The 14,277-nt window shown below is 36.0% G+C and overlaps 1 protein-coding gene across 2 annotated transcripts in view; it reads right to left on the bottom strand.

The window, feature by feature from the left end:
- Nucleotides 1-405: 405 nt before the first annotated feature.
- The window catches only part of MDFIC (MyoD family inhibitor domain containing), a 97,093-nt gene continuing 83,221 nt past the window's right edge, over nucleotides 406-14,277 (bottom strand). For both annotated transcript variants that reach the window (XM_032761503.2, XM_032761504.2), the window contains exon 5: nucleotides 406-3,932. In XM_032761503.2, the coding sequence (XP_032617394.1) occupies nucleotides 3,685-3,932 (248 nt within the window). In that variant the 3' untranslated portion in view covers nucleotides 406-3,684. The remainder of the gene's footprint in view (nucleotides 3,933-14,277) is intronic.

Here is a 14,277-nt window from a genome sequence, read left to right as displayed (position 1 = left end):
GTCTTAAATAATTTGAAAAATAATCTTATTAATAAACAACCTGATTCATTAGGCAGTTAGGTAAATCTAAGCATTTAACTAGCATTCAAGAAGGCAAGATATAGAGTCTCTTGGCTAGAGTCTTATTTATGTTAGGCAGTGATGTTTGACGTTTATAACATTAGAATCTAGGGCACTGAAAGAGTTTGTATGGATAAAGAATGGAAAGTTATTACATAAGGTTGCCTTGGTTACGCCTTGAACTGCTCAGATAACACTGACTATCCAGATGAGGAAAATGGATACAGTTGATACACTGTAAAAATGAAAAAATAATTTTCTAAATAAAAAGCCTTCTCCTAAATAAAGTCATACTATATTGTTTTAGTTAGATGCTAACTGCAAGCATTTACAAAAATTGTGCCACTCTATGCCTTAGATGAAAATTCTTCTGATGATTTATTTTCGAGTGAAATTCATTAAATCTAAGACTCAATTTCATAGATGTTTGAGCATTTTTACCTTGGTTTTTAATCTCGGCATATATTGTAAAATTACCTTAGTTTTTCTAAGTGGAAATATAGCTCCAAAGTAAATAAATGAAATTAATTTACTAAAACGATGTGGAAAAAAACTTGTATTTTGACATATTATATATTTTTAAAAGAACACTGTGTTTTGAAATCACATGTCAATGATCATAAACTGATCGATATCTTTCATAGTTCATTTATGGACATGAATCATGTGATTTACATAAGAAGACTAGGAAATCTTCAGACAGGGATGAAACAGGATAAAGACAACCTTCAGGTTTTAACTTATGGTTGAATTCTTTCAAATATTAGTCAATATGTCAATTAGATATAAACATACGGTAAAGCAAAATAAAGAGGTCATTTTTAAAAATTTTCAAAATAGTGTATTCAGGATAATACAGGTCCAGTTTTAAAATATTTTAAAAGCCTTTCCACATTTAAAAGGACACCACCTATAACTATAAATTCTAGCACTTAGTCATGATAGCCATATACTTCAACAAAACAGTTTACATTAAGAAATCACAAGATATACTGAAACTATTTTCACATTTGCCTACTTTTCCTTTTTCTGTTTTCCTTTTAATTATACAAAATGCTTTATGGAATGACTGCCTGGAGTAGACAAGAGGAAAAGTACTATGAACACAAATACAAAAATAAAATTCTGGTATCCATTAACATTCTCTGTTATGGAGAAACATTATTTCAAATGTGCTAATATTTTCATCACAAATTGTGCCAGTATATGTTTAAATATTCGACAAATCACTTGGTTGGAAAACTTTGCATATAAAAAGTCAAATATTCTAACAATTCCAGGTCATTAGGAGGTTTCACATGTCCATAAACAGATGATATTCTCACATCCTAATATATGAGCATAAGTTAATTTTGGGTATATGTAAATATTTAGATTGTGGTTACTGTAAAATACTACAAAGATTTCCTTATATTTTATGTAACAAATGAATTAAGTTCTTTAGAGGAGTAAAAATGAAGACAGCTGTTTACCAGAATTATGTTCAGATCCCAAAATTTCAAGGTTTTGTATGTGTGTATGTATGTGTAAATAGCAATAAAAGAAAGATTCAAAAGTTTGCTAAGTTTTTTCTTTTTTAAGCCCTTTAAGTAATGATATAACTAGAAACTGGTTTCATCTCAAAGGACAAACCACAGGTGATATATTCTCATGCTTCAGGTTAAAAACCTCTCTTAAAAGGCTAGGTTTGCAAAAGCCTTCCTAAAATTATGCTTCTGTTGTTACTATCAATGTGATATTCAGCCAGAAAAATTAAAAATAATTATTAATTCCAAAGCATACTTTCAAAATTTCTACTAAGAAGTATATTAAATCAAACCAAACTACAATTTTAGAGAGATCAAACTGAGGAGGAAAGTGCATGGTATGAAAATTTACTCTCCCTTTCATCTAAGCCACACACTCTACGTCTCAATAACTATATAATTAGTCTTGTAATTGACTGATTTCTTTACACTTAAGGATCATTATAACCTGCCATATTAGTTTAATTTAACATAAAATCGTAATACAGAAATTTGGTCACAGTAGTGGATATCTAGATTTCTTCTGCATTGAAAAGAATGGTTTCCATTTATCTGTGTTTACAAAAAATAGCACTGCTTAAGAAACAAACCAAACAACTAAAATGTTCTCATCCCAAAAAGACCTAAAGCTCTCAAAATAAAAGAAAGTCTTTCAATAATAACTTAGAACACTGGGATTTTAATATTAAAAATTTCCTAATTTAAATGAAATGCGTCAGAGTACTCAATCTTCTTTATTAAATAGAGCTATTTTACTAAGGCATTATGTTTTCATCAAAAAAGTATGATAACATTTAAATTATGTGTAAGAAAATGCATATTTTTAGTTAATTTAAACTTCATAGCTTTTTTAAAAAGCTGTATTCCTACAACTAATAAAAAAGTATGCTGAAAGCACTGTTCTTTTAACTGGTTAAAGGCACACACAGTTTAGGGTGTCCACCTAAAACTTTGTCAAAAATCTAAATAATTCATTTAAATAGCAGATGAATCACTCATTCTAAGAGAGTCCTCAAATGCCACATTCTCCCTGAAGCCTTACTGAATATTCTGGTAGCAATTTTCTGCATATTCTGACAGCATTTTGAGTTTATTTCTCTTACAATCCTCACTTCAGTATGCCTTGTGGTATGGTTCATTCTTTACAGATCTCCTTAGTCTGCTAAATCTCATGTTCCTGTGGACAGGAGTGGAATTGTATGTGTCCCCACAGTCTGAGGAAGAGAGTCTACACAATAGGCATTCAGCGTCTGTTGAACAAGTGGAGAAGGTAAGGGAGAGAGATCAACAATGGTTCCCAACCATTATGTGGGTTTGTTTCCTAAAGTTTCTTTTAAAATAAAGACTTGTTTATGTATGTATGTATGTATGTATGTATGTATGTATTTAGAGATGGAGTCTCGCTCTGTCGCCCAGGCTGGAGTGCAGGCTGGAGTTCAGCGGCATAATCTCGGCTCACCGCAACCTCTGCCTCTCGGGTTCAAGTAATTCTCCTGCCTCAGCCTCCCGAGCAGCTGGGACTACAGGCGCACACTGCCACGCCCAGCTAACTTTTTGTATTTTAGTAGAGACGGGGTTTCACCATGTTGCCCTGGCTGGTCTTGAACTCCTGAGCTCAGGCAATCTGCCCACCTTGGCCTCCCAAAGTGCCAGGATTACAGGCGTGACCCACCGTGCCTGGCCAAGACTGCTTTCTTTCAATCACGAATAGATACATATCGAAATAAACTGCCTGGTTTAAATACACACTGAAAAATAATATATTTGGAGCAAAGTGCTCCTGAGAATGGTTAGAAGAAACAGAAATATCAGTAAAAAGGAGAAGACATTTAACATTTGGGGAGGGGAGTGTCAAAATGTCCCTAAGTTATTGTAACATATTAAGAAGTTTATAAAACTAGTTAAAGTAGTTAAACTTTCACATATTAAACCATGTAGATTTGGTTAAAGTAAAAAGGCTTTCAGAGATTACTTACAATAATGAGTTAACAGTGCAAATTCCATGTTGTTTCATGAGAATCTTACAATGTGCTTTTCTTCCCCCCAAAAGTAAATTTTTAAACACTCTCCAGTTTTAACACAAACAAAAGATAAATATTTATGAAGGAAAACAAATTCCACAGCATTCCATACAGATTTCCAAGCAGTCTGATGATTCACAACAGGCATCCATGATGCCACAGTCCATATCACAAGGGCAGTTACAGTCATCCCCCATCTCGTCTCCACAGCAACAGCAGCAGGCTTCTGAGGTGCAGATGCCACATGACGCTTGTCCCAGGACAATATTGCAAAGGGTCAGGAATTCGCAGAACAAGCAAGCCAGGATACAGTGGACACAACAATCTTCATTTTCAGTGATAAGGAGACCACATAGTGAGAAAAAGGAGGAACACAAAATACATGTTATCAATTGACTCAATAAGAATTGAGCAAAATAGTTAAGTAATCCACAACCCAAATGAAGTTTGCTTTGTGAGCTGGAAGCTCAAAAAGGAGCTTAAGTTAAACTCTAGATGAGTGATCTTTAGAAGTAGATACTTGGTTCAAAAAAAAAAAGGATTTTGTGTACACACATGTGTTCACATGTATTAGATTATTACTCTCACAAACTGTGCAATGACCCTTGGTCCTAGATACCACTTCTCTATCCTTCTTACTCATCTTTCTATTCCTATTGCTCTTTATAACACTGGGCTAAAACAATTGCATTATAGTTATTAAAGTCCTTCAGAAATAGAAATTTCCTCTAATTGCTCCACCCACCTGCTCTAAAATTGGAAAAGAACAAATTTAAATAAGAAATATTTTATGTATTATTGAAAAATTAATTCAATAGTTAAACTAGAATCCATTAAGACTTCACTTTCCAATACAAATGATTCAATTTCATGGTTTTAGGCTTTTTATTTCACAAATATTAAATAATAACAGTGAGACTCTCTGGTTGGGTCCAACTATCATTTCTAGAATGGTTCTTCTGCCTACTTCTAACAAAGGAATTTGTACCTTAGCAAATGTGAATAATGACACAGTAACATTGCTTTCCCACTTCCTTTGGTGGCAAAGAACTTTAACATCTCTGTTATCTCCTGACACATCTCTAACAATGTAATGCCTCTCTAAACAACAATGTTCATTAAACTTCATAAACTGATAAAAAAGTTGAGAAATCAAACAGATTATAATTTAATAAAATCAGATTCTATTGTTCTAATGTCCATTCCTTTATAATTCTGGGGCAAGTGAGAGGAGTAATGGAAGGAAATTTCTATTTCTAGATAACTTTAACACATGTAATAACATCATTCAAAACCAATGTTATAAGACATTTGCCTCATATCAGAAATAGTTGTGAATTTTTACCAGAATTAGTTCTGGGTTGTTTTGTGTGGGTTCCTTGTTTTTTTGTTTTTGTATTTTGTATAATGTAAGTTTTAATAAGAAGATTCCACAAGCTACAATAGCGATAAGACACAACAACCCCACCCTCTTCCCATTGTCACATGTCCTTTGTGTTTCTGTATTTGGCATTAAAATTAAGTGCCTTCGATGGAGTGTCAGCAAACTGTGAAAACCAAAGATGAAGGAAAGAAAAACCAGCTTGTTGCTTGGCAGCCATGCTATAATAAAAAATCATGCTCTTCTCTATAGAATGCCATATAACTGCAAGTAGATGTGAATTGACAGAATCCCTCTACTATAAATTCCTCGGCTACAAATGCTTCAGGTAAAGAAAAACAAACGCCAGCGTACCTACAGCAGTCTCTTAACTCTACAGGCCTATCCCTAAGCATCCCATCATAAACTCCCTAACTCCTTGAACACCCCTCTGTTTCTCTGCAGTCTCTAACTTTGTAGAGAATTCAGAGGATGAAAGGAGAAAATGTGGAAACACAAAGTCATACACTCCACCTGCCAGATGGTGAAAAGGAGGAAGGGTCAGAGAGAACTCAGAAGGGAAATTCCAGAGTTGTGTTTGTAAAAGGACACACTGTTCTTTCCTTTCTTTTTAGTGCCAAGCCCACTTTTACATATGATGGTCCATGCAGCAATTGTAAAAACAAAAACAAAAACAGAGTTGTGAGAGTTTTCAGGTCCCTCCATCTTCCCCTAATATTGATTTCTGGTAGTAACCAATCATTTCAGGGGATCTCTAAAATCCACCTACATGAATAAAGGCCCATGACCTTACAACGTTCTGGATTTCTAGACAGTGTTCATGGTTTCCCTCTATCAACACTGTTTCCGTTCTTTCATCTCAGCATCTGTCTTATATGACTCTATTCAGTTGAGTTTTTCCAGAATTACATTATCGTCATGATTTGTAAAATATTTGTAATGTTATAAACAGCTAGCTTCATTATTACTCAGAAGATAGTGTTTAACTGGCAGCAAGCCAGTTTTATTCAATGTATCTTCAAGTGAATATCCATATTATCTAATTCCAACAATACCTCACTGAAACCTTAACTTTCTATTCCACTATGCAATGCTTAAATATCAAGATTGAGAGAGGGACTCTACAAAAACCCACTTGACATTGAAGAACCTTTAACTGAATATTTTTAAAAGCCTAAGAGTAGTTATTGATTATGTAAATTATTTATATGCTAGTCGTAAAATTTATCATAGAACTATATATAATGGATCTATCCATTTTAAAGGGGAAAGAATGTCTCGTCCAGCCTTAGAAATAGACGGTTACAATATTTTTGAAGCCTCCTTTGGTCCTTTCCTGAATCCATCTTCCTCTCCATAGAAGTAACCACTGTCTTAAATATTAAACACTAAATGATCTTTCCCTTGCTTTTTATTGTATTTTTCACAGCAGTACATGAGTACACACCCCTAAAAAATGTATCAGAATGGAAACTATACTCTGCAAATAGCTGTGAGTAGCATCTTGTGCTCAACATCCTGTATTTGAGATTTATCTATGTTGATTTGTGTAGCTATAGTTCACTCATTTTCTAGGTGCTTAGTATTCCATTGAATTAATATACAATGATTGATTTATCCATTCTACTATTTTTTATTTTTCTTTTTTGAGACAGAATCTTACTCTGTCACCCAGGCTGGAGTGCAGTGGCACGATCTTGGCTCATTGCAACCTCCACCTCCTGGGTTCAAGCGATTTTCCTGCCTCAGCCTCCCCAGTAGCTGGGACTACAGGTGCCGGCCACCACGCCTGGTTAATTTTTTGTATTTTCAGTAGAGATGAGGTTTTACCATGTTGGACAAGCTGGTCTCGGACTCCTGACCTCAGGTGACCCACCTGCCTTGGCCTCCCGAAGTGCTGGGATTACAGGTGTGAGCCATTGTGCCCAGCCTCATTCTACTATTCATGGATATTTTGGTCATCACCAGTGTTTTTGGTGTGCCTAACATTGCTGTTTTTAACATTGCAGTTTGAAACAATCTTATCCAAGTCTCCTAACATACAAGCTAAGTAACCAGCAGTAGGATGGTTGGGTCACAGGCTTGCTCATCTTTAATCTTGTTAGATAATGCCGAATTTGTTCCCAAGATTATTGCTCCAAAATTTACTCCCACAAACCAAGTATGAGAGTGCTCATTACTCCACATTCTCACCAATCTTTGAAACTTTAACATGTGCAAGTTGTGTGTGAAATGGCATCTCATGGTGGTTTTATTTTTTTGCCTTTCCTTGTTTCCTAATAGGTTTGGACATTTTTTCATGTTCATTGGCCATTCATGTTTTCTCTTCTTTGAAGTGAGTGTTCATGTTTTTCCCTAACTTTTATGTTGGGTTGCCTCCTTTTTCTTATTAATTTGTAAAGGTTTTTCAGATATTCAAGATACTGGTCCTTTGTTAAATGATTGTCTTCTCTCAGAATGTGACTTGTCTTAATTAAAATAAACTTTAAAAAGGGAGATAAGTTAACTTTTGAACTCGGAGAGTTTAAGGTGAGGAAGGGAAAGCCAAATGAAATCTTGTTTGATAACACTGGATATGGGATTACATGGCTGAGGAAGTTAAGTGACAGATAGAAAAATCTGATAATTAATCAGCAAAAAGAAGAAGAGGTGTTAATAAGATTTGATAGCAGAATGAAATAAAAAAGTTTCAGTGTCTGATTCAAAACAAGGAACTCAGCTATGCCAATGACAGAAAGGGGGAAGAAACCAATAAGCAATTAGGAGAGAGAGATTGGATGTGATTAGTGTGAGATCAATAGCCCTGAGGATGAAGAGAGATGGGAGTGACATTCCAAACTAAACTACTAGTTGCCTCCCATAGGACATATTCATTTGAGAATTAATATTTCTTCCAGATATTAGACTACAATGACACGTCATTAAGATTTTAAAAGCCTTAATCCAAGAAATGAATCTCTCATAACTCCTACTTTAGTAAACAAGATTTACAAATTAATTTACCTGTTAAAATATCATTTTATTTTTAGTAGACAAAGAATTTTTTTAAGTTCTTAGGTCTAAATAGATCAAACACTCCTTTGCTAACTTATCTTCTTCAACAAAACCTGTTTGCGATAACTAATTGGTGTAAGTGGTTGCTTTACTAGAATGGGGGCTCTAGCTTCAATGCAGGGAAAGTATTTACTTGCTGTTTCCAAATTGAGAAACATATTATCTTAAAAGTAGAGATGTTTTCAATTTTTCATTTTTGAAAAAAATTAGAAACTTACTTTGTACTAAACTCTCTTGTAAGGTCTTTATAAATATTGATTAATTTTATTCCAATAATACTCCTAAGAAGTCATACCGGTATTATGCCTATTTTACCAATGCAGAGACTGATTCACAGAAAATTTAGGAAATTTTCCCAAGGTCATAGAGGGAGTGAGTAGCAGAAACAGGATCAGGACCCAGGCAGTTAACCTCCTGAGACCATGCTCTCAGTCAGCAAGCTATGCTGCTGCTACAGGAGTGGGTCACTTCTAACGCTGGGTTGATGTTCCTTGGAGGAAGATCAGTTACAAATCCAAAACTTTCTGCTGATTTGTTTTGTTCATCTATCTGTTTTTAGCCTTGGTTTGTGTTCCTTTTCTTTTTAAAAAATTATTCTGAATTTTCATTTTAATAAAAAGTTGAAAATAAATGTTACCCTTCAATATGTAAGAACAACGTCATCACTAAGTTGAAGAACTAATAAACTGCCAGTTGCATTGTTAAGATAGACATAAGAGAGAAGGCAGTGTGGAGGGAGATGATGTCTCAATCAAAAGAAACAAACCTATAAATTTAAAACATAAACGTTAAAGACTGCAGTTACATGATCAAGAGCTCCATATGCAGTAGCTATTTATGTAAATATTAAAACTTAATAAATGGAGACATTGTTTTAAAACAAAGTCCTTTATAATTTACTAGAAAAGTACTTTGGGTTACTCTGAAAAAACAAATCTATTAACAGGCATCTAGAGAAGCCGCAAACCAAAATGCATTTACCAGATCATAGAGATATTAAACAAGATGTATCTACAGAAGTATCTACCAGAAACACCTTCATATGCTGCATTTTTTAAATAGAGAAATATCTAGAAATTACAACAAAAAATTAGCCAAAAATTTCCTTAAATTCTACCAAATCTTTAAATGATCTGATTGTTATTCTTTGTTAAAAATGAATTTTTTTTTTTTTTTGGTGGGTCTTTTTATAAAACCCTTCTATTTGTAACCTTCTATTTCTAAGTCATAGTTTGACTGTGACTCAGGGTAATGAAAAGGTTAAAATAAACTAAGAATAAACAGTTATTATAGTTCCTATCCCTACTACTGCTAACAGGAATCAAGAATCATAAAAGGCACGATAATGGTGGTTTTATTTGAGGCAAAGAGAAGATCACAAGAATGATCAAACTTAAGAAGGCTTGAACAGAGAAACAAACTTTTTTTAAAAAAATGGGTCCTCTGCATCCATGCGGCTTGCAGTCAGGAATCATCTTTTTCCCCTGTTCTTGAGATTTCAGCTTTTATGGTTTTATTTAGTCATTATTTACAGTTTTTGCCAAAACTGTTTAACCTCTGAGAAGCCCACTGGGTTCTGGGAAAGATGCCTGTCCAAACTGGGCCAAGCAAGATTGCACAATTCAGTGTACTTGGAGGAGAACTCAGCACAAGACTGGCAGCTACTGTAAATTTAGGAAAACAAAGTAACACTCCAGAAGCCAAGTAGCTGAAAGGAGAGCATAAAAGGAAATCTTTACCATGTTTGATTTAAAAAGCAACAAAACCTGTTATGAATTACTGAAGACACAATCCCAAACAAAATCTCTGAGTCCTACGAAAGGTCATCAGTGTTACGCTCAGGCAGCTGGCCTATTATCTGGACAGCTTCTAGCATCTCAACAGCATTAAAGTAACAATTGGAACTGACTTAAACAGCATCTTAGAAGTCTGGTGAAAATGCCTGTGACTGATCCCAGGAACTCTGTGCTGCTTAAAATGAGAGTGAAGATTAGCTTTTGTAAAAACAAGTAAGTTTATAATGAAATTATCCCAATTGATAGGGATACCTGATCAGTGTGTGGCCAAATTACACTAGGGAATATGAGGAATGCAGTTTATTAAAGTGAAAGGAACCCTGATTGAGTCGTTAGAAAACTATTTACACAATAAACTCAGCTCTCCTCTAAACGAGCCTCTTTTATCTCTTTCATTTCCTCCTTTTAAGATGTGGTATGACAGGTGCTCTGAATTTCTTGGAACAGAGATACCAAACAGCTAAAGTGGAGTACAGGAAAGGACAGACAGCAGAGAATTCTGAGAATAACCCACAACCCATTTTTAAGAGAATGCAGATTTGAATGGGTCTTATCTTATCTCTAACAAAGTTTCCTATGAAATAAGATGCTTGAAAGTACTTTCTTAATCAAGTCCCCATCATGTAAACTACATGCTGAGAAACAAAGGTTTATTAGCATTTAACAGGCCAATAATATGCCAAAGACCATGGATTAAAACATGAGCAATAAGAGTTATGTGTATTTAGTAATTTAGGAAATTGCTTTGAGGTCAAACCTGACTCTGTAGCTTTAACATCAACACCACAGAGCACCCCCAGTTGTTCCCCATTCTTTAGCTGCTATGACTATCATCTGTCCAGTGGTGGTATAACAAGACTCTGTGCAGAAGTCTGACTGAGTGAAGGCTTTCCTCTTCCTAGATACTGCTTTACTTCGACTGTTCTTTCCCAATAGGAAAATCAAAAAGCAAGCTAGAAGCAGGCTGTGGTTATCCTGAATCACAGCCGAGATGGCTAAGTGAGCATCTAGCCTCTGTGAAAACCCAGCTGTGAGGGACCAGACACAGACATCTCTGGGGAGTTCTGCTCCTCAAGTGTGTGTGGGGGCAGGAAATGTTTACTAATACCACACGGTAGCTCAGCTCCGAGTAGCTCCATGTCTCCAAGACAGAGGACGCACAGCACTTCTGGCCAACAGCCCTAGCCTGACCTGCTGCCTGAATAAATTGGCCTAAAGTGAGCCTCCTACACAGAACGCTCTGGCACAAGACTCTCCCAAGAGGCCACAAATCTTAGCCAGAATCCAGCCAACATTTTCCTAGTGGGGAACAAAGTGAGATGGGTCAGGAGGTAAAAAGAAAGTTAGAGAAAAGCTACATTTTCCACTGCAGGACAAAGAACACCATACTTTGGGAAACTGAACAATAATCTTTACTATTATCTTTCCTCTCAATAAAGTCAAAAGAACCTAGGGAAAAAAAAAAAAAAAAAAAACAGCACTGCCCTCCCACACCCCACAAAGTGACTCCTCAATAAGTTTCCTACCACAGGTGCAAATCCTAGAATCCATCTCCATCCTATGGGAGGTGCTTTTATATTTTAAATAACAGCCAGTGGATAGCATAGATTTTTTCCTTCTATTTGTTTACCCCGTTGCCTGATCTGTGGTTGATTCATTAAATATTCCAAACTCTCAGAGAGATCGAATCCAGTAATTGTTGGTCATGACTTAACTCTAGCACTGGTCAAGTAGTCCTTTCTAAAGAGATGCATTTTACAAAGTCTAGGAAGTTAGGCTGCGGGGGCGGGCAGTAGTTCACTCCTGGAATCCTGAGGTGGGCAGAATCCCAAGGTGGGCGGATCCCTTGAGCCCAGGAGTTTGACGACCCTGGGTAACATGACAAAACACTGTTTCTACCAAAAAAAAAAAAAAAAAAAAAAATTAGCTGAGTATGCTGGTGAGTATCTGTAGTCCCAGCTATTTTGGGGAGGGCGTGGGGGGGGTGGGGGTGCTAAGGTGGGAAGATCACCTGAGCCCCAGAAGGTCGAGGCTGTAGTGAGCCATAATCATGCCACTGCACTCCAGCCTGGGTGTCAGCGTGAGACTCTATATCAAAAGCAAAACAAAACAAAGTCCAGGAAATATATATATACACACACACACTAGACAGATAGATAGATCTCAGAAAATATTTCGATTCTTAGGAGCTTAACACAGAAATCTGAAGAGGGGTAAAAGTTTAGTTATTAGAAGTGCTTATTTAAAATTTTTTACCCAGAAAGTCAGTTTTGGGGCAGAAAGGATGGAAAGAAAGGCTAGAAAATATCAATGGTGCAAATAATATTTACATTCACTTACTGAATCTCTACATTTTAAGATCACAAGCTTAATAGCTGGTAATAACATTACTGTCCTCATAGGGTTATGATGAAGATTAAAAGAGATAATGCACATCAAGTACTTAATAAAGGATTTAACATGCAAGTGCTTACTAAATATTATTATTGTGACAGCAGTGAAGATGATAGCAAAATATTTATTCTAGGAAAACCACACCTCTCCACCTACCTATGTTCCATTTACTCTGATTACCACACGGACATTGGGCCATTCTATTTTAACCTAAGGAGGTTTGTAAAAGGCTCTGACCACAGCTCAAACACTTGAAAGAATGAACCAAGAAGGCAACTCTAAGAAACAGAATTTGCAGAGGAGTGAAGCATAAGTCTGCCCAGAGAGAATTAGTAACCTTGTGTTTGGCTACAGCAGAAGATTTAAAAATAATAACCTATTTTTTCCATATTTCAATTATTATCTATTTATTTTTTCCAGAAGCTAGAAAGCAAAAACAATAAAACTATACTTTACTTGAACTTATTCGGTGCTGGCTATTTTCAGTTGGCCAGTTGAAATATTTCTAATATAAGAAGTTTAAATAATAAAAAAGTTGAATATAATTTCTGGATAATAAAATCTACTTTAGATCTTAAACACATTTTCCCAGAAAGGATCAATGTGCAACAGTTCACTCAAGTTGGTAACAATACCATTTATGGCTAGGACAAAAATACATGCAAGTAAATCCTCTAGTTTTAATGAAAATGCATATTGGGGTAAAAATAATCCAAAAAATCTCTCCCAAATGCTTAATATATTTTCCAATTTTATTTTCCCAACTGTTTATTTCACAATTCACATTTCAGCTTCATCTCTTTTCATTTGTCCTTGGCTTATACATTGTGCAAGTAACAAATGAAAATAAATCAGTTTTGTCTTGTTAACAAAACTTAAACCATAATGTACCCACTGGGTGATTCTGTAAAAGGTGATGATGATGATGATGATGATGATGATGATGATGATGATGATGAGTAAAATAACACCTTGGTCATATCCAGTGTTTTCAGTCACTGATATTAGCCTACTACAGAGATGCACAGGGTTGGCCAGGTCACCTAGGACATAAGGTCTTTATGGCAGCATGGAAGGAAACAAACACACTAAAAGAAGGCTGACTGATACTGACAATATTCACAGGACTGGGATCATACACAGCAATTCTCCAGGCACTTGACCAGCTAGGGCTCAGCAAGAGTCCAAAGGGCACTTTTGCAATCCAAAGGGCTGAGAGGTCCCCAGCAGTGACTGTTCCTGTAGGACCCCTAGAGGCAAGGGCAACATCCCCAGCAGGAGGTGCAGACCTCACACAAGCAGGAGGAGCCTCGCCTGAGAAGACCCAGGATGCACTCCCCAGCCCTGACAGAAGAGACAGGCCCCAACCAAAGAAGCACAGCGGTCTAACAGACAGGCCAGGCAAGATGAAGCGAAGCAAGCAGAGTGAAATGTTACAGTGAAATGAGACACCAAAGCATGTTTCAAAGCAGTGCACAGGAGGTAAATCCTATTATTTATGGAATTAATTTGTGAATCAATGATGGCATTGTTACTCTTTCCACATCCCTCCCTCTCCACCCATGTTATCTATTAATACCATTTGATTTTTTTAAGGCACTGTTGCAAGCCGCAGATGAACAGGACAGCATGACATTGAAATTATGAGGTATTTATACCTCTGCCTTAATTTAGTGTACAAACAATTCCAGAGCCAAAAACGAGCTATGAACATGTTGTTTGCAAGTATACTCTAAAATTGCTGAAAACAGATAAACCTAGTTTTCTTATGCAATAAAAATTTTGTGGCCTAGTGTATTATTACTTTAAACTGGGGAAAATAAGATAAAATTAAAACCCTCTTCCTGAGGTGCTTTCCAATTCCCGGCGTTTCATCTGAGCCACTCCCCAGCTGAGTTATTCCTGTCACAGCTCATTACCTCCTATTACCATTTGGGCAAGCTAATGCCAGAACTACAAAAAGAAAGGGTTGTGTCTGTGGTTGTTACAGCTGTTTGTTTGGTTTAAATAAGGCAATTAGCAACAGGGACACAACATAGTGGGGG

This window comes from Hylobates moloch, unplaced genomic scaffold (assembly GCF_009828535.3).
Source record: "Hylobates moloch isolate HMO894 unplaced genomic scaffold, HMol_V3 SCAFFOLD_1, whole genome shotgun sequence".
Taxonomy (NCBI): Eukaryota; Metazoa; Chordata; class Mammalia; order Primates; family Hylobatidae; genus Hylobates; species Hylobates moloch.
The sequence above is the reverse complement of the archived record's forward strand: the minus strand, read 5'-3'. Positions and strand labels throughout refer to the sequence as shown.